The following is a 21,411-nucleotide window of genomic DNA, read 5'->3' as shown; positions in this document are numbered from 1 at the left end:
TAGATGGGCTCAGCCTCTTCTCAGTTCCAGCAGAGGGGGTGTGTGTCTGTGGTCTGTGTGTGTCTCTGGGTCTGTGTGTATGGGGTGGGTGAGAAAAAGAGGTGAGTCAGAGGTAGAGACAAATGAGGGAAATTCAAATAGGCTTAAATACATAATCACGGGCTATTTCTCTTACATAGAAATATCATGAGCGCTTTTAATAACATTCTATGACAGTATATTTACAGGTTGATGATCTAATTGAACAAAAGGAGGGAAAGGGTTGCTGTTGAATTATTTAGTAGGACTTTTAGGTAGTAAAGGATTATCGTATGTATATTCACCCTTCTTGCTTAGGCAGCCGGGACACAGCACTTTACTGCTTTTATCTTAATCTCTCTTCTTTGTTTTTCCTTTAGCTCAACAGAATTCACCAAAAATCCATGAAGGCTGGTGGGCATACAAGGAGGTGGTCCAGGGAAGCTTTGTTCCAGGTAAAGGACATTTATTCTTATTGTTAAGAAAATAATTTGAATGAAATATATTTTTTTCCAAAATTTTGCACTTACTACATGGTATGGAATGTATTGCAAAAGGCAGCAGAGTCCGACTTATGTGTTGGATGAATACACCATCCAGAGAACGCTTATTGAGTGAGCGGCAATTTAACCATGACTGCGTTTTTCCATCGGAGTCCCCATCACAAGGTCCTTCCACCGACAGGGGGCGCTATCAGCGAGAGGGCGATGAAGGATCGAGGGTTGCAGCTCTGTCTGCCGGAGTTTGGTTAAGTGAGAAAGAGCCATTTCTTAATATTAATGAAACAGGAAGCCTGGAAAGGCTGACCATGGCAAAGAGGCCTGCTGGGATGCATGCTGCCCCTGATGCCACTTTAGGAGCATCCGTGGTCAGGATTTAGCAGATTGGGCCAAGCACCAGCTAAAAATAACAGGCAAAGGAGATGCCGTCAGCATTGAGAGAGAAAACTGAGGACCGTTTGGAGCCAGAAACATACCGTCAGTTTAGTTGAGGAGCAAGGTGGAGGGCCCTGGCCTTGTCCTCCTACTCCTATCCCGATTGTGGTCCTCACCCTCCGGCTGTGTTGATTAAGACTTTACTGAGGAGAGAAGTGAGGGAAAGAGCAAGAATCTTAGAAGGATGGAAAGGAAGGCAGGAGAGATATTCCAAAATATTTTAACTGCTTATGTATGAGAAGGTCAAAAAGAAAGCTCTCCGGAGGAACCGAGGTGGGGTCCACACTCATGCACTGAGAACAGAGGACTGCAAGTGGCAACTGAGGATTTTGGAATTGGTGGCATATGGAAAGAGCTCTGCTCCATGTCACCTGGTCCATTCTTGGCTGCGATGTCTTCTCCTGTTCTTATGTAGAATTTATTACATTAGCTGCACAGAGCTAAGCAAGTTACCAAACTCCTCTGAGCATCACTTTTCTCACTTGATTGTGTGACAATAGTAAATATTCTTGGAGCTTTTCCATGGGAGGAGAGCAAGCATGGGGAGGGAGGGTGAGTGACCCAGGAAAAAGCCACCTGACTGCCAAATGGCCTCATAAACTGTATTACTAACTTCGTAAATTCACTATGGTACATTTATTCCTTGGCTCAGCCAGATGGAAACTGGACTTGATTAATTCTCCCAGATATTATCAGGTTTCTAATAATCTTGTAGTGACTCAATTGACAGAAGCGATTTTCCTATGGCACATAGAGATACCTGATATTTTATACTTACACCTGGGAATGGCCCTTCCCCATGGAGAGATTGCTTGTATATTATTTTTTTCTTGAGGAATGTGCTTCTTATATTTGAGAAATCCTGGAAATTACAATTATAATTATATTCTTGTGCTTTGGGATTATGGGATTAGAGCAACAAAGGGTATTCTTCCAGTTTATAATAGGTCTTGCTAAACTAAACTGGACTGATTATAATATCCTCTGTAGTGACTAACATGCTCATGGATAATACTGGGTAGGCACTGCAGAATTTTTCCTTTCTGCCCCACTTTTTTTTTTATGATATCCCCTCTGTTGACACATTTGTTACATGTGTTCAAGACCATGCTGTGAATTTGATGTTGCTTCTAAAATAATCACAGGGAAGAAATTTTACCTTCCCTTTATGTATTGATTTCGGAGTTAAACTTTCCCTCAAATAAGTTAATACATAGAAAACCTGCCCTGTGGGACGCAGAAGGTGTGCAGCTCTATGCATGGACTCTAGAGTCACACCTAGAGTTGAGTCCGGGTTCTGGGCTTCCTGCTGGCGTAACTGTCAGCACGTTGCCTACCCACCCTGAGCCCCCGAGTTCTCATCTGTTAAAATGGAGATAAGGTCCAAGTTAGCGTCATAAGGTTTTGTGACAAATTACATAATGCAGATAAAGTGCTAATGGTGATGTCTGGTGCATGAGGTGAGTCAGTACATGTCAGTTTCCTTGGTGTGACTATCATTCTTTTATCAGTGACACCGTAACTGGATATTTGATACTTCTCCACTTGAGTAAAGGCAGAGAGCTAAAATTTGGAAAGTGTAATATTGGAAATAAGGGTCTCTCCTGATGCCTAAAGTACAGAAGGTGCTTAGTAAGTGTTCTTTGAATTCCCCTACACAGTGGCAAACTGAGAAATGGCTTTATCATCCTCTGCGTTTAACATTCCTGATGACCCTTGGCCTCCTGGTGAAGAAGACTGGTACCTGATCATTTCACTTCCTAAGCTTTGGGACCTTCAATTATGTTTTAAAAAAAAATAGGAATCATGAGAATTTCAAATTAAGTAAGTGCACTTGAGGCTCTAACTTCTGACAGACTCCAAGTGACCTGCTTTATCTGAGCTGGGGCTTTAGGGCAAACAGTGGACCCTTCATCTCTTGTTAAGGATGAGAGGGTTCTTTACTTTGCCACTGGGATTTTTTTTTTCAGGTTACGGATATGTGAAAGAGAAGAGAACTTTGTATGACTAGATTACTTGGACAAGTATTATTGTCCCATAGGTTCTTTACAAGAGTGTCTATACGTAACTTGTCAGGTGGAATAACAGTTGTGAATCTGTGACTTCAACAAAGCTTGTGATGGATAGAAATGCACAATATCTGTAGTATTAGCAAGCACAAGGTTGCACAAGCACAGTGAGCTTTATCAGCTCAGTAACATGGAGTAGTCACCGAATGCTGAGCACCGTACAAGGGGCTATTGATAAAGAGTTACCAATACATGGTTTTTATTCAAGGGGGAACCCACAGTCTAAAGAGGAAGATAAGTCTTAAACCCATGTCTCAGTATAACAAAGGCTCTGATAGGATTGATAGACCATGTAAAGAAGGCCTTAAAGGTCCCAGCTGGGTGGTTCAGTTGGTTGGAGCATCATCCTGTGCATTGAAAGTTGAGGGTTTGATCCCCAGTCAGAGCACATACAGGAGGCAACCAATTGATGTTTCTCCCTCACATTGATGTTTCTCTCTTGCTCTCTCTCACTCTCTCTCTAAAAATCAATAAACATAGCCTTAGATGAGGATTATAAAAAAAAAAAACAACAAAGGCCAGAAAGTATTGGGATTCTGCCTGCCTGGTGTTTAACAGACTTTGTTGTTCACCCACTTAAATCCACACTTTCATCCAATCTCACCTGTAATCATGTCTGCCTTGCAGGTGGAGCCCTGATTTTGTTTGGATGTTCTCCCTCCACTCAGCTATGTGCTCAGGGAAGGAGCACCTCCCCAGCCCAAGAGGGTTACTCCTGGCTGATATGTACAGCGGTCCTGATGATTTCATGTGATTATGATTGACTTAGATACCATACTGGCTACTTTTTTGTGTCCACTTGGCTAGTCCACATAACCCAGATATTTGCTCAAATATTATTGTAGAGGTTTCTGTAAAGATAGTTTTTAGATGAAATGAACATTTATATCATTAGACATTGAGTAAAACAGATCACCCTCCATAAGGTTGGTGGGCCTCATCCAATTAATTGAAGGCCTTAAGAGAACAAGACTGAGATCCCCCAAGAAAGAGAGAATTGTGCTCCCAGAAGCCTTTGGTCCTCACACTGCAGCATCCACACTTCCCTGGGTCTCCGGCCTGACAGCCCGCCTGCCTACCCTGCAAATCCCAGATCTGTCAGTTTCCATAAACACACAAGCCAATTCCTTAAAATAAATCTCTCTCTCTCCACACACACACGTACCCACACACATGCACATACCCACACACACGCACATACACACATTCTATGGTTTTTATTGCTCAGGAAAACCCTGGCTAATACATTTACGCAGACATGAACATATGACAAACAGTTCTACCCGTGGCTTGCGAGGAAAAGCCGGCTGAACAAACTTGGAAACAAAAGCCACACTAAAGACGGCAGAACAGAAAGCTGGAAGGAATCCACATCTTTTATGGCCCATTGAGCATTGAATTAACCATGGAATCACCTCAGCATTGATTTTCTTAAGCAAGAAAACAAACGTCTTATTGTTGGAGCCACTTCGAATCAGGCTTTCTGTCACTTGCAGCCCAAGGCATTCTTCCAGGCTCAGGTTTCTCGGTTCACGGGGAGAAGAAGGAAGTTGGAACTGGGTCCTGGCGACGTTTAGGATGACTCCACGTGGAGATGGAGGAGAGGGTGGGGAACATCAGAGGTAGCAGCACTGGTGAGGAAGGTTGAAAATGCACCATGGGCTTGGGGGCTGGTAGGTACTTCTGAGTATCCAAAAGGTGGGGTACACAGCGCCCTCTGATGAGTGATGCGGCTTGCAAGGTCCTTAGGGGCTGGGCTGTGAAACTCTTTGTGTTCCACTTTCAAAAGCTTAGGCACAATCCCTTTAAAAATAGGAGAATTGGAAGATATTTCTAAGCTCTAGAGAGTCACAGTCAAATGTGTCTTTTAACGGGGATGCGCTATTTCAATGAGAATAACGTAAGCAGAAGAATCCATGAGGCGTTTTTGTTTTTTCTTTCTTTCTTTTCTTTTTTTTTTTTTATCATCCAGGCAACAGATGGTAAACACCTATACTGACTGTGAAAATGGGAAAAAATGGGTTAATTGTGGGGGTTTGTTTAGTAGCATTTAAAGTATATCTGTCTCTCACACATGTACATAACACATCTATAATTTAGCATAAATATATACACACATTTAACACATTTCAGAAAAAGTTGTGCCAAATACTGTCTATTCACATTTCATTTATCCCAAACAGTAGGGAAATTGGGCACTCTCTTCAGAGGAGGCAGTATTGTAGGAGCTGGGATTTCGGAAAGACATGACCTTGGACTTCTTGGAGCTTAGTCTCGTGGGAGAGGCAGTCACTAAAAGTAATAAGGGCCTCTCCCCACCTCCAGCACCTGCTTCACATGGCAATATTTGGATGGGGAGTTGCTTTCTCCGTTTTCATACTAAGACATCAGAATCCACAGCTTGTCTCCACTTAAAAGCTTTAAGTCATGGCACTGGGCACACATATTTTTTTCCAACTGTATGAAACCCCAGAGCAGGAACCTCCCTTCTGTTCCTCCACCTCCAGAAGGTCACCCCAAGTCACTGAACCTGAGCCCTTAGCCCTTTCATCCAGCAAGTCCCCTTGGGAAACCGGCTTTCAGCATGGCCCGACTTGGTCCTTAAAGGGTAAAGACATGAGGAGGTTCCACTGTGGCCTCAAGGAGCTGAGAACAGTGGGGGAGAAATGGGTGAATGTCTCTCATCTCACAGTGTTTCCCAGGTCACCCCGAAGGGCAGCTGAGGCTCCCCGGTGTCAGAGAGCACAGGGCTTCCCAGCAGAGGCAGCACCGAAACTGAGTCCCAAAAGTGACGTGTACGATTCTTCTGGGGGAAGGAGGTGTTTCAGAGAAGGAAGCAAATTGTGCAAAGGCTGGGAGGCTGGGAAGAGAGAGACTCGCTGCAGTAAGATGAGATCAAGGGTCTTAGGAGGGAAAAGGGCAGCCGGGGCCTGTCGTGGAATGCCACACCGGCTGTGTGTTTGGATTTACCGTAAAGGCACTGGGGCACCAGGGGAGGGACCGCAGCCGGGGAAGGATCCGGGAGGAGCGGTGAAGGAGTTGTGAGCTAAGGTAGGAGCCGTGGGGACTCTGGGGAGGGTCCAGTGTCTAGGGACAGAAACCTTGTCTTCTACTCCCTGCCCCTTCAGGTCATAGTGCAAATGTTGCCCATAGCAGGGGCTCAATGTTCGCTAAGTGAACTTGGATCAGAACAGAGGAATCATTGCCCCTTGAAGCCAGGTGTAAATCATCCTCATTGTCATCACCATCATCATCACCATCATCACCGTCATCATCACCAAAATAAGCACAGAGCTACACACTGCAGTATTTCCTAGAAAAGGTTCTGAGAAGTCCAATGAGAATAATAGTTCGGAGCTAGGGGAGACCTTCCCGCAAAATCTGAGACTGGTAGCTAACAAGGACAGAACCAGTGAAGAGTGAACTCAGGGGACTGGTCCATGCAGAGGAGTGACCTGAGTAAAGGCTCAGAGGCATGTGTGGGCATGACGGGCAAAAGAAACAAAACCAAATTCACTGTGCCTGGGGCGTGGCGTGACAGAGCCAATGTGGTTTGAGATTGGAGGTGGTCAGAAGCCGGGTCACACTTAGCATGAGCCACACTGGAAGCGCCTGTGTAAAGATCCGAGGAATAGTGGGAAGACAATTAATAGTTATAAGCAATTTACTCTTCCTCGGAGCTCTGACAGACACCACGGGATCATGAAGCTGCGTTTCCAACTGTCTCAGTGGTTAGCAGGAGAACTCACAGCTCCACTTTTGATCAGGATGGGTGTAGGTGGTCCCCCTGACTCACGGCCCCGTCCTCTGGTGTTTCTTTAAAATCAAGTAGAAATGCTTCGCCCAGGCCAATCAACTCTTTCAACTTGCAATTCCCAACCCTTCCTTGTTGGGTAGTTTTAAAACCTTAATACTGTCAGCTTGGGATAATTACACCTGTTGTCAGATACCTGTGGTTTAATGCCAATGCCCAGTTACCTGTGTTGTTCAAAATGGCCAATTTTCTTTGCTCCAGAAAGGCTCATATTAGACACGGGTAGGACAAACATGAGCTCGGTTTTCTCCCGGTCGTCTGCCTGGGAGGGGAAGCAGGCTGGGTGGCACGGGCCACTTGCCATCTGGGATGGCCAGCCTGGGGACATGCATGCCTCTCATTCCTCCACATAAATGGTGCCTATCAGGTAGAAAACTAAATATTAATTTTCTGTTGCTGTGTAACAAATGACCACACATTTCACAGCTAAAATTGACACACATTTATTGTCTCACAGTGTCCGTGGGTCAGGTGGTGCAAGTATGGCATAGCTGGGCCCTCTTCTCAGGGTCCTACAATGCTGCAAAAGGTGTCAGTCCAGCCTTATCCTCACCTCAGGCTAAGATCTTGCAGGTCTTTAACAGAATTCAATTCTTTGGAATTATAGGGCTGAGAGACCCTAGACTTCTATAGGTTGTCCTTTGTCCACAGGCAATTCAGTGGAAAGTGACTTGCTTCAAATCTTCCCCTTCCATCCTGGAAGGCCTTGACTCTCTTTTAAAGTTAAGCCTACCGAAGATAACCTTTCTTTTGATCAACTCGACCTCACCTTTGAGGACCTCATTTACATCTGCAGAATTTCTTCATCTGAGCCATACAATGTAACCACCTTATCACAGGGTTAAAATCGCAGCCTTCCTAAATCCCACCCATACTCAGATGGGGGTGTTATACAGGGTGTGTATATCATGGTGGCATTTGAACATGAAGTAAACCTTGTTCTAGCCTAACATCTTCAAACTGAGAAATAGGAAATAATATTCTTTGGGCTAGATATTGCTTTTGTTGCCTTTCCAGGAAGAATATCCTCAGAAGAAAACCAGAGCTCACTTCCCCAACCCCACCCCAGGTTTCTCGGCCAGTGTTCCCAGATTTGCAACAAATGTAAAGGGTGAGGGAGAAGAAGGGATTGTATACATGACCCCCACGTGTCTGGTCTGGGCAACTTGTTAGAGCGGTGCTGTGGTCTGTTGTGCAGATGTAGGGAAAAGCTGCAAGGTGGGCAGGACAAGGCATGTGGAGGCCCCTGTGGACAAATGCCCTCAGGGGCCCAACCAGTGGCCACCCCGACCCTTTCATCTGGGCACCCAAGATGCCCTTCCAACCATTTTCCACCTTCCCCCGTCTCCCTGGCTCTTTCCTGCTCTGGCCCCAGACCCTGGCTTCTGCTGCCTCTCCCTACTCAGGTGCAGGTCCTTGTGTGTGTATCAACCTTGCCTCTTGGCCTCTGGCTCAGGCTCAGAGTTAGCTTTCTGCTGTGTCCCCAACCTCCTACTCTACCTTTGACCAACAGGTTCTACTGACAAGCGTAGCTCAGGACCCAGGCTTTTCTCCTCTCTGATATGCTCCACAGGGTCACCCCAATCTCCCATTCCCTCTCTCTTTAAAAGGAAGAGGATCTCCAAGCTCGTAAGCTTAGCCCCCCTCCAGCGTCCTTCAGTACACCCCAATTGAGGGCTATATAAATGCTTTGTATTAGTTTCATGGTTGCTGTACAAAACAACACAAGCAGGGGCCCAAACCAACACAAATTTATTATCTTCTATCTAAAGACATATACATTTATGTGTCTATAATTCTGGAGATCAGATATTCTAAAACCAAACCCCTCCTGATGGCCCACTTTATGACATCAATTTTTTCATTACGGAAGTGTACGCAAATCTTTTTGCTTGACTATGGCATTTCATTGTAATTTCTCTCAGGGATAAAACTTGCATTGTACAGAGCCCTGCGGTGTATCGTTTGGTCAAGGGACTAACTGACTGCTATTGGAGGCAGGCAGTTCTTACCGTGTCAGTTCTTGTTTTATCTGTTGAATTTCCTTGAGCAGGGAGTTGGTGGCTGAACACACCAGCCCTGTCCCTGAACTTTGCTTTTGTCATGACCAATATTCTTCTTCCTTTGGGTCATGGAAGCAGTAAGAAATATTGGCAAATGCCCACTTGTTGGCTAGCGCGTGAAATCTTAGGCAACGCAGTATCTCAGTGTCTTGATTTTCCTCAGTTATAAAATCAAGATGTTGAGCAACATGGTTTTCAAAGACCCATTCTGGCTCCAATATTGTCTGAGAGTTTGCTAATGTGATATAAAATTGGTTTGGGAGATATATTTAGCAGCATTAAGAAATAGAATATTGATTTATTTGCAGGATAATTTTATTATGTTCTAAACGTCAGTGTTTGGAAATGGAGTCAGCGGTGTAAGTGTGTCTCTCTAGATTTCTGATTTCTCGTCTCCGAGGGAAGGCAAATAGAACTTAATGGAAATACTCTTCTCGGTACAGGAGGGTGGGTCACACCGACTCGCCGCCCTCACTTATGAATAACTTAGTTATATTCCTTCCCAGAAATTGGGATGTGTAGAGGTTAAAATTTTCTCCAGGCCTGATAGTTGCCAGACTCCCTGCTAGACACTTGGGGTCGGGGAGGGAGGCAGGGGTGGTGTCCAAATAGGAGTAAACTAGCGCCCCTGGTCTCGAGGCGCACAGAGGCAAGTTTAGAGACAGACGCGCCCATGAGGGATTACAGTGCAGCCTGGTCAGGGACGTGAGATGAGGAGACAGAGGAAAGCAACTCGCTCTGCCTTGGGGATCAGAGAAGGCTGCACAGATGAAAACTTCTCTTGAGATAGGTCTTAGAAGATATGTGAGTCCATGGCAGGGGGACAAGACAGAAAAGGACGTCCCCGGTGGATTAAACGTAATGGAATCCGACCTCCTACTAAACAACAGATTGTGCACTTCCTGTGAGCAGTGAGCAGTCCTACTATCATTGCATCTAGGACACTACCTATTACTGCCGCACTGGAGAGCTGTACAGGGAGAGAGCACCGGACTCAGGAGATCCTGCTTTTGTGTCCTGCCCCATGATACACCAAATGTATGTTGTTGACAAATGACCTACCTTCTCAGCACCTCAGTTTACGCCCTTGTAAAATAAAAACAGTAAAAACTAGGTCTGAAATATTTTTGTGAAAATGAAATTATACACTAGACCTAGATGTGCCTTATAGGCTCTGAAATTATGCAAAGGTATTGGGTTTTTTCATCATAATTTTGCATTAGGCTGTCTAAGGTTGCAAAGAAAAGACAAGTCCAGTTACACTGCTGCTCTGAGTTCCTAATATAGCCTCCCAATACAGGGAGGCCCTGTAAACCTTTAAAAAATATGCTAACAATAGCACTTTGCACACAAGATACGACTTGAGCACAGGCACACATAAAACCTCATCTAGGCTTCATGCCCAGGAGGGTTGTTTGGGTCCGGTTGCTGCCATCCACTATGGAGTACTCCTGTTGCTGGGCTTTTGCACCAAGCCTTCCCAGTGGTATTTGGTACCACACACTACTCCCTGGTCCAGGCGATACAGGTGGTTCTCGCCAGTCACCTCTTGAGCAGCGCTCCTGGAGCTTCTCTGGACCTATCCAGTCCCAGATGTACCAAGGGAAGCTCTTTGGCCGCGGTCCACTCTGGGAGCCGGCAGCGAGGAACACGTCTGTAGAGAAGTTAATCACAATAATGAGACCCACCAAATGTTTCATCTGCTTTTTATTATTCCCATGTGCTGGAAATTCTCAAAAATGCCAGTGACAAGCTGCTCCCTGAAAAAATATTTTATTGGTCTGAGCTCTAAACAATTTCTGTGGTTGCTGTTGTGTTTTAATAATATATGTGTAATCTTTAAATGAGCACATGTTTGCTACTTATCCTTTAGTAAGTATTATATCCTACACAGAAGTTCATGGGGGTGGGGGGCGGGGATTTGGCTTCTAATACACATGTTTGTCCCCAGAGGACATTCCTAAGGGTCCAGAATGTCCCTTGGTGGACATTCTGGAGGGCAGCCCCGTCTCCAGTCCCCGCAGCCCTTCGTATTCCTGAATTTAAACAGCTGATTCAAAATAGACAACGCCAGCACTGCACCTGTAAACACAAAGAAACGGTATTTGAATTACTTCATTTATGCCATCAGGTGTGACGATGTGGAAGTTTTTATTTGTACTTAAAATGTAAAACCCTGAAACAGAATGAAAACAACTGCAAGGCATAATATTTTTGTGTAGTAAGGGCAATTTCCAGTTCATACACAAAATGTTTTATTGAATCTGAAAAATGCCTTTATCACTGAAATTTTTAAATTGGCGTTTGTTTTGAAACTAAAGAGAAATGGTTGTTATTGAGGGTTGTGTGATTATTGACAATATTTTTTTTTTTGAGGGAGAGAGGGAGTATTAACAAATGATCTGTTTCTGAGCCAACTACGTTAGGAAGTGCCACTGTATACAGCCTTAGGGTTGGTAACTTTACAGTCACGGAAAACCCTTTGAGGGGGTGGGGGTCCTGAAGGCAGAGTTCAGGCCTGCCTTCTGGCAGTGAAGCTCGGGCTCCTCTGAGTGATGCTAATTGGGTTACCTTTGGGGGCACTGGCCTCATTATCTCCCGGCTTCCCAGGGAGCTGAGAATCCATTCTTCCCCCCTCCTGGCAAAGCCTCCCATTTGAAAGGCAACCTTGGTTACCTTCACAGGCCACCGATACAGCTTTATTGAGAAGCAGCTTGGTGAGCTGTTGGGAGGTGCCTTGTAAGGGTAAATACTGCTCATTGAGTTGTTGTGTGATAATGAGATGTTTACAGAATGGCCAGCAGGATGCTTCACACTCGGGTTATGTGGGTTTTGTCAGGTGGAGGATAATCAAAGGCAACAAGACTATAACCCCCAACCAGGAACCCTGCTTCTTATTCCTGCAAAAGGATGACAGGGAGGTGCCTGTTGACTTTGTTACTGAATGTAACATTCAGGAAAAGACAGACTCCATGGCAGAAGCTTTGTGCAGCAAATATACAGCATGGGATGCTTTTAACTTTGAAGATGTGGCAATAGGAGGGAGCCAGCTCCCCACCTCCCACCCCAGACTGGGTTGCAGGGTCCCAGTTAGATGATAAGATAAGGGCCAGAAGGGGGGTCCTCCTTCCCCCCCACACTCACTTCGTGCCTCCTTATGGCTGGACCTCATGACAGCTGTGGCGAGGTTTGCATTTCAACTCCAAAGCGCCCTTCAGCCTGCTGCTCCCCTCATGGAACAGAACTGGTTCACCAGTTCCTGCCAGGTTTCTGAACCATTGGCTCCTTTCAGCCCAGGCTCTGATGGCCCATGAGTCTTCTTTCAGACAGTCCCTTTTCCTTTCTGGAAGGGTGCACGTTTCTGGGTCAGATGCTTCTGGATACCCGCGCTCCCTAGCAGCCTTCTGTGCCTGCTCTTCCTTGTTGTCACGTCTATGTCTACGGCCGGTGTTCCAGAGCCGCTTCCTTTGCTTGCTCAGCTGTTCTCACAGCCTCGGCGGTCACCTGTTTCAAGCAAACCACTCCAAAATCTCTAGCTCTGGTTCTAGCCTCTTCCAAGTTAACGTCCTTGTTTTTCAAGCTCTTGAACCGCTCTACCTTCCCATTTTTAGAGCGCTGCAGATTCATAGGTGCAGCTAATGCCAATGATAAGTCCTTTTACAGGGTCCAGCAGAGGGAAGGCCTGCTTGAGTGTGGTTGGTATGGTAATAATATGGGTGTAATAATTTATAGTTTTAATTGGAACATTTCACCTAAAATGTCATGTGGTGGGCTTGAGTGTGACATTGTTATGTTACAGAATTACATGCTTATGATTTTGTAATAAAAGATTTTGTAATAAAAATGGGGCACTATTTGTGCTGGACCTTGTATATTTTATTTTAGGCTATCCACCTTACTTCTGGATATTTGACTGTTTTTTTCTCTCCAGAATGATCTTTCCAACACTCTAGCAGTTGCCCAAAATCACGCCTCATTTTAGAGTGGTTTGCAATTAGATAACACCTTTCCTGCCTTTATTTTTCCTTTGAAAATATTACCCAGGTTAATCAGAAAAATATTATACTGTTACCTTATCAGTATGAAAATATATAATATATCATAATATTATCATACATTATTTACTGTGTCATTGTATAATACCCTAACATCACAGTATGTTTATACGTCCTGGTTTTTAATTACGTACTTTGTGTTATGGCAGCTACTTTTCCTCGAAGACATTTTTCTCAGAGCGCTTTGACGTTCCGGTCTCATGTAGGCTGATTACTTTCTGAGCTCGTTGCTCGGCTATCGCACACCTCCTGTGTGATTGCTACTCTTTGGCACATGTTGTGGTAAACTCTCGAATTCACTCTCTGGTTTTCTGAACTCCATATTTACGTTCTGCTTTTTTGTTTTTTTATAGAAAGGGTGTATGGCCAATTAATTTTTCGGGTCCTCACCTCAGGTGTCGAATAAAAGTTTTAGGGGTTTTTTATGCCCTGTCACTTGAATGATAGTATGTTTGGTGATAGAATTCTGGTTTCAAAATGACCTTCCTTCAGCTGCTTCTGGGGATTATTACTCTACTGTCAGCTGGCAACCAGGGTCCCAGATGAGAATTCTGATGCCTTTGTAGATAAGTGTCCCAGCCTAGGCTTCTATTAGCTTCTTTAAAAAAAAAAAAAAAAAGGTTTTATTTATTTATTTTTAGAGAGAGGGAAAGGGAGGGAGAAAGAGTGGGAGAGAAAGATCAATTGGTTGCCCCTTGCACATCCCCAGCTGGGGACCTGGCCCACAACCCAGGCATGTGCCCTGGCTGGGAATCGAACCAGCGAACTTTTGGTTTGCTGGCTGGTGCGCAATCCACTGAGCCACACCAGCCAGGGCTCTACTAGATTTTAGGACATTATTTTTACCCTTAAAGTTCAGAAGTGTCATGGAATGTATCTACATGTGTATGGTTTTTTGTTTTTGTTTTTGGTTTTTGGTTTTTTTTGTTACTTGTGCCCAGCATGCTGAAATGCAGGTTCTAAGAGGACAGAGATTTTTTTTTTTCTGTTTGGTTCACTGATCTATGAATGCTGAGAACAGTGCCTGAAAAAGAGTAAGAGCTCACTGAGTCTTACAGATAGATTAAATGAATAAATATTCAAGTCACTTCTTATTTTAGGGACATTTTCTTCTATTATTTATCATCTCTTATCTGTTCATTTGGCTCTCACATTGTGGACAGGTTTTGGAACATACAGGTCTTTGCACCTACGATTTCCATATCTTTCCTTGTTCTCATAATTTCTATTTCTTTTTATATTAAGTTCTAGGAGATTTCCTTTACTTATCTTCAGTATTTCTACTTTGGCCTTCAGTAGTGTTTGTTTTTTTGTACAGGGCTTTTATTAGCCATTTAAATGTGGCAATCATATTTTAATTTCTAAAAACTATTTTTGTTTTCTGATTTATCTTTTTTATGAGTATTTTCTTGTTTTATGGATATATTACCTCCCCAAATCCCTACAGGGATACTAATTGGATTTTTAAAAGTTTTCTTTGTCTTCTCTATTATCTCTCTTTGTTAATCTTGGTTCTCTTTTATGCTGTTGATTTCCCTCATATGTCTGGCTATCCTTGGCTGTCTGTTTGTGTTTTCAACAGAGACTCAGTATGTAAGTAGGCTGTCTTCTCTTCTAGGTCTATGAGTAGAAGAGAAAAAGGCATGCTGGTGAATCTTTCTCCAAAGTAAGGAAGTTTTTATTTTTAGGGAGTGGTATGCGTGGTTGCATTTCCCTCCTCTGCAGAATTGCTCATCTCGTTTCATCTCTGTGTCACCCGTGTGATGTTGAAGTTACCATACGTTTGGTCAGCTCTCTCTGGACCAGACACGTACTAAGAGGGACCCCCCTACTCACACCCATATATGGTTGTTCTCTACATCAACTGGAGGGTGTCAGCATGGCTTCAGCTTGGGAGCAAATGCCCCACTCAGTCTTAGCATAAATATGCAAAAGAGGAGAAGGAAAGCAGATCAATGCTTCCATAGGCTAAACTCAAATTATCACTTGAGGTTTGACTTGCTCGTCTTCCTTATACTTTCACCTGCAGGTTTGGCTTTTCTCTGGTGAGTCAGTGAAAAGTGAATGAGGAAAACTGTTACCCCTGCAAGGAGCTTATCCTTTCCTCTAGTTACTTATTCATTCTTTTATTAAACCTGATCCTCTCTGCTTGGTATCTTCTCAAAACTTCTCAAAATTCCTGGCCTTGCAAATGGTACCTGTTCACATTTATCAGAATTGTTATATATTTATTTCTTTTCTAATATCTTTTCTGTAATTACAGTGGAGAAGTATGTGTGGAAGAGAGAGTAAATAGGCATGCCCTGAATTGGTAATGAACAAAAACCTGAATAAGTCCTCTTTCCCCACCAAATTAGTCCTTTCTCCCCAACTCCCTTGTTAGTTTGAATGTCTCACCAGTTCAGAGATGCACGAGTCAATGGTTGTTGATCAAGATTGGTGAACATCTCCCTTCCTTCCTTCCTTCCTTCTTTCTTTCCTTCCTTCCTTCCTTTTTATTTTATAGTCAAAAATACATTTTGATCAAGACATAGGAGAGAGGCTGGGTGATAGTGGTGAACACACATGGTCTTGCCCTCTCAAAGCTTATAGTATAGTGGGGAAGGCAAATATCAACCAAATAAGCACACAGTTAAAATACCTGTTTACAAAGAATGGGACAGTCCCTGAAGAGAGTAAGAGCAGGAAGGCCTTACTGGTCGAGTGTCATTTGCAATGAGCCCTGAAGAGTAAATAGAATCTGGCCAGCAGACCAGCAAGGTAGGAAGGTTTCAACATGATGGAGCAAGGACTTTGGAAGTTGTTGAAGTAGGAAGGAGCTTGGTATGTTGGAGGATGGTAGGGAAATCCAGGGAAGGGGTTAAGGTGTTAAGCAACATGGAAAAAAAAGAATGAGAAGCTGGGAAGAAAGAGCCTTGTAGGTCATGTAAGGAATTGAGATTAGTCCTTTGTTGAGTAGTAAGCATTTAAAAAATGTTAACCGGAGGATTATCTGTGTGATATATATGAGTCTGTTTTTTTCTAGTGATCATGTGGCTGTTATGGGGGAAATAGGCTAGGAAAGTACATGAGTGGACTTAGGGAAAACAGCAAACTCTTACAGACGTGTAGGTGAGAAACAATGACGGCTAAAGCCAGGGAGGCAGGATTAGAGATGGGGATAAGCATGATTGTTCTGGAAGTGTTCTGGAGGCAGTGTGGGCAGGGCATACGGATGTGCGTGTTGAATGGAAAAGAGGGTGATGAAGCATGAACCTTAAGTTTGGGGTTTGAGTGACTCAGTGAATGACGGTGCCATCACCTGAACTGGTGAACTGTGACAGATGTGGGTTTGGAGTGGGGAGAGTCCAATATTCTGTTTTTGACATGTTGTGAAACATTCAAGAGGAGGGAACACAGTGGTTAGAAAGGTCTAACAGGATATGTACATTGGCTTCCTGCTATCATACAAATGGCATTTAAAGCCACCAAGTGATACTAAACTTACTGGGGCGATCACTTCATAAATTGCGTAAATGTCTAGTCACTAAGATAGGGAACCCTCCTAAAAAACAGAATTATCGTATGGAGGGCAGGCCCCTTGTAGTACAGGCTCTCTCCACTAGGTGACTCTTCTAGGAACCCATCTGTGTCAGAGTACCAGCTGGTATCCTTGTGAGAGGCTGTGTTCAGTTTCAGTGGATTTCTTTTGAAGACTCTTTCGATGCATTTGCCCATTTCGTGATGAGTGATTTGCTGGTGCACCTGCCCACACTGTGCTGAGTGTTCTATAGCTTTTGACAAAAAAATGGCATGACCCCGTGCTCCACCCTCCCTGTTCACCTGATCTCACCCAGAGTGACTATTTTGTTTCCCTGGGTGAAAAAAGTCCTCAAAGGGAGACGTTTTTCCAATGTGGAAGAGGTAAGGCAAAAAAGGCAGAAGTGCTAAAAGGCATCAAAATGAATGCATACAAAAGCTGTTTTGAACAGTGGAAAAAAATGGCTCGATACCTGTATTGCTTCAAATGGAGAGTACTTTGAAGGTGACTGAAGTTTAAACATGCAAGAATAAATACACAATTTTTTATAAATAACTTTTGTTTTTGGGGGTCCTCCCTCATATATTATATACCTGAAACTAATATAATATTGTATGTCAACTGTAATTGGAAATTTTTTTAAATATTTAAAAAATTTAAAGATTTATTCAGGTTGATTTCATTATAATCCTTACCAAAAGTTTCAGATTCCTAATATGTTTATTATCAATATTCTACATTTTTCCCACTCAAAAAGTACTGAAAAACTTAACCTTTCACGTAATTTTAGTGTGTGGTCTAATGAATATTGTGTATGTCAAAAGGGTGACTCCCAAATCATAGTCATTGCTCTTAAGCACCACTCGCATTTTGTGTGTTTATTTTTAACTTTGAGGACAACCTTGTCAAGAAAGCATCATCAACACTATGTTCTAGATCTAGAAACTGAGCTTCCAGGTGACTGACAGCCTTTCCCTCACTAGAAGGGCCACTAGACATGGACAAAGCTGGCCCTTAAACGTGGGTACTTTGAACTTCAAATGCTACTCCCCCCTTTACACGTCTCTGTTAAAAGTTATTAAATACTTTCTTAAAAATTAAAAAAACTCACCAAGTGAATGAGATTGCCTCAAGAGGAAATAAAGCTCACAAATTGAAGATTAGAAATTGAGAAAAGCCAACATTGTAGGAGATGGGCAGACCTGGAAGAAGTCCTACCTTCTACGACAACTCACGTTGCTGTAGGACTACGTGAGCATTTGTTTGGGTTCCCAAACATTTATACCATGCCTACCTTTGTTACAGGCACGCTTGCAAGTGTTTGCAAATGTAAATTTGTTTTTCCTTTGCCACTGTCCCATGGAGTGGTTATACAAATAATGGAAGCCTTTGAAAGGTTTGTACTTTACTCAAGGTCACGCAGCTAGTCAAGGTCAGAGCCAGGGCTCTGACCCAGGCAGCCTGGCTCTCGCACTCTGTCTCAGTGCTTCTTCACATCCTATGGCCTCACCTGGGTCCAGAGAGACACATTCCTAGAGAATGTGGGAAGTGGGAATGGAAACAGAGCTGCCCTGTTGGTTTGTAGACCTTGATTCTTCCTTACTCTTGCTTCTTGAAACTCATAGCCTTTAACTCCACAATAATTCTTACCTGTCATTTCATTTTATTCCTTCTACTACCATTTGAATTTCAGACTTTCAGAATACTGTGATAAACTCCAAAATGGTTATTTTTGTTCCCCTACTCCAATCATTTTTCCCACTGCAACCAGATTAATCAAAACACAGCCACATCCTGTATTTATTAGATCAATAACTTTCGTGACCTCAATATTCCTTACAGAGTATTGTTTATACTCCTTTCCTGGTATCCAAAGCCACATGTAATTTGGCCTCAACTACCACGTTTATCAGTCACAATTCCTAGTGTGTAGCTACTGCTGTCAACCTGGACTAAACTCCTATTCCCTGGGTGTGTCTTCAGCATTCTCAGCTCAGTGTGCCTCTCAGCACATTTAGAATCTCTTCCTACTCTACCCTTGCCCTCAAAGGTTCCTATGTTACGTGTTGCAGTCTGACCCATCTCACATAACCTGGCATTAGGGACCTCCTTAATTTTTCAGCCTGGATTGCGCAATTTATCTTCTGAACTCTTAAAATTTCTTTGTACTCTTTACAATAGCCATCACATCGAAAATAGTCAAGGAATTTGTGTGTGTGGACTATCAACTCCTAGAGGGCAAGTTGTCTGTATATTTATACCCTCTTATAAGGCCTGCACTGTGCTTGGCTAACAGTTGGTACTTAAAGTATTTTTCACTCTGTGAACAGATTTAGGCTCGCCCTCTCAGCTGCTTTTCCTGCCTGATTAGTCCTTGCAGAGCGCTGCCCCTTGTCTTGCTTTCCAGTGGAATGATTCTGCTTCCCAAATGCATTCATATCATGGAGTGATTTATGACATCTGTTGTCCAAACATGCACAGACGTCAAGGATGCTAAGTGACTCGCTCCCCAGGTAAGCCATTGGCAGAGAGGGTATGCTCTGGACATTTTTTCACCAGTTTGGCTTTCAGCAGAATGCCTTTCAAGTGCTTTGGGAAAAGAAATAAAACTTTTAAAAAGACATGTAGGTAATATTTTGGGGGGAAGGGGTGAGGTATATTGGTTTATAAATGGGAATCAAGTTCTGAAAACTTATTTTCATATAAATAAGAACAAATGGAACTTTTTCAGGATTTTGTTTTACTAATATAATATTTTTCACCATAAAACATTTTAACTGGAATTTATTTTTAAGTTGGAGAAAGCAAGTTATTTTACAATACTTATGAACTATGTAGTTTGGGTTTTTTGACCAGGAAAGTAAACACCATGTATTGTTTAAAGTTTATACTTTTAGTGATAAAAGCAAGATGTTAAATCAGATATATAGTGGGATTCAAATTTTTTTAATCCTCTTATAACTATGTAAGAAAAACCCTGGAGAAAAAAACCCAGCAAGTTAAAAAAATGTTTATCTCTGAGTCTAGGGTAGTTTTCTTTCTTGTGCATTTCTACATTTTCTAATCTTTTAAATATCAGGTTATTACTTTTATGTTGAAACTTTATTACAAACAGTTTCTTTTCTAAAAAAATTGTGGGAAAGGGAGGTGGTGCTCAGAGTTTTTTATAGATTCTATATGAAATTTAGGAATTGTGAAAACATCAGTCTTTTTAAAAATCTGTTTTACTGAGTTATCATTTATAGTAAAATTCTCTAATTTTAAATGTATAATTCCATGAGTTTTGACAGTCCTGTAACTAACACCACAGTCATGATATATAACATTTTTATCATCTGAAGAAATTCTCTTGTGCCCCTTTGGTTGCTCAATTCCTTCTACCCCTCGTTCCCTGGCCGATGCTGGTCAGTATGCTTTCTATCTGTATAGTTTTACATTTTCTAGAGGTTCATATCGATGAAACCATAGACTATATGTATATAGCCCTTTGTGCATGGTTTCCTTCTTTTAGGATGGTTCTTTAAGGCTCATCCATGTTGTTGACTGTATCAGTAGTTCATGCCTTTATATTGCTGAATAGTGATTCGATCTGTACATATACCACATTCATAACGGATGGACATTTGAGTTGTTTCCAGATTTTGGCTATTTGGAATAAGGCTGCTATAAACATTTATGTATAAGTTAATGTGTGAACATATGTTTTTACTTATCTTGATAGAAGAGGAATTACTGAGTCATTTGGTAAGAGTATGTTATTTATAAGAAGTTGCTAAACCGTTTTTCTAAAATGGCTGTACCAATTTACGCTCCCACCCTCAGCGTATGAGAGTACCAAAATCTCCACATCCTCATCAACACTTTTTATTTTGTTTTTGTATTTATCATTTTGTATTGTCAGTCTTTTCATTTATTTTTCTTAATTTTAATTTTCTATTTCATTGATTTCTTCTCCAACATTTATTTTCCACTCTCTTTACTTTGGGTTTAATATGCTCTCCTCTTTTTTTTAAGGTGGAAGCTAGAAACCTTGCTTGTGTTCTCTTTTAATATAAGCATTGAATGCTACAAATTTCCCTCTAGGTTTACCTTAGTGGCAGCCTATTGGTTTTAATATGTTGTGACTATTTTCATTGAATCAAAGTGATTTTTTTCTTTATCTGTGATTGTATTTTTTTTTTTTTACCCATTTGTTGTTTGGAAGTATGCTGTTTAATTTACAAATATTTTGGGATTTTCCCAGGTACATTTTGATTACTGATTTTTAGTTCATATCTGTTGTGACCAGGAATACTACTTCATATATTTCCAAACTTCTTAATTTTTAACACTTGTTTTATGTCTCAGAACATGGTCTACTTGGAAAATATTCCATGTGCACATGAAAAGAATGTGCATCCTGCTATTGTTCCATAACGTGTTTTATAAATTCATTTTGATCCCATTTGTTGAAAGTGTTAAGTTTTCCATAGATTATCTGATTTTGTCATTAATTGTTACATCAATTATTTTAAAAAAGGATATTGAAATCTCTAATGATAAAGGTGGATTTGTGTGTTTATTTCTTCAGTCCTTTCAGTTCTTTAAAAATGAGAAAATATGTCTCATGTTTACTCACCTATTTAACGCTCCTGATGTTCCGTATTCCTTTCTGTAGGATCTAAATTTCCACCCACCATCATTTTCCCTCGGATTGAAGAACCTCCTTTGATATTTCTTTTAGTGCCCATCTCCTGGCAATGAATACTTCCATATTTTCTTTTTCTAAAAAAAAAATCGATTTAACCTTTATTTATAAAATGTATTTTTATTGGGAATAAATTCTAGTTTGCAGGTTTGTTTGTATTTTCCTTTTAGTACCTCATACTGCTCTACTGACTTCTGGCTTGCATAGTTTGAAACACGTCCACTCTGATTCTCATCTTCATTTCTCTTTA

The 21,411-nt window shown here is 42.1% G+C and overlaps 1 protein-coding gene across 2 annotated transcripts in view; it reads left to right on the top strand.

Annotated features, from left to right (window-relative positions):
- CA10 (carbonic anhydrase 10) overlaps positions 1-21,411 on the top strand; it is a 440,279-nt gene that overhangs the window by 66,583 nt on the left and 352,285 nt on the right. For both annotated transcript variants that reach the window (XM_054585427.1, XM_054585428.1), the window contains one exon: positions 399-473. In XM_054585427.1, coding sequence (XP_054441402.1) covers positions 399-473 — 75 coding nt within the window. The remainder of the gene's footprint in view (positions 1-398; positions 474-21,411) is intronic.

This window comes from Pteronotus mesoamericanus, unplaced genomic scaffold, assembly GCF_021234165.1.
Source record: "Pteronotus mesoamericanus isolate MK-2021 breed Mesoamerican mustached bat unplaced genomic scaffold, CSHL_Meso_final contig_84, whole genome shotgun sequence".
NCBI lineage: Eukaryota > Metazoa > Chordata > Mammalia > Chiroptera > Mormoopidae > Pteronotus > Pteronotus mesoamericanus.
The sequence above is the reverse complement of the archived record's forward strand: the minus strand, read 5'-3'. Positions and strand labels throughout refer to the sequence as shown.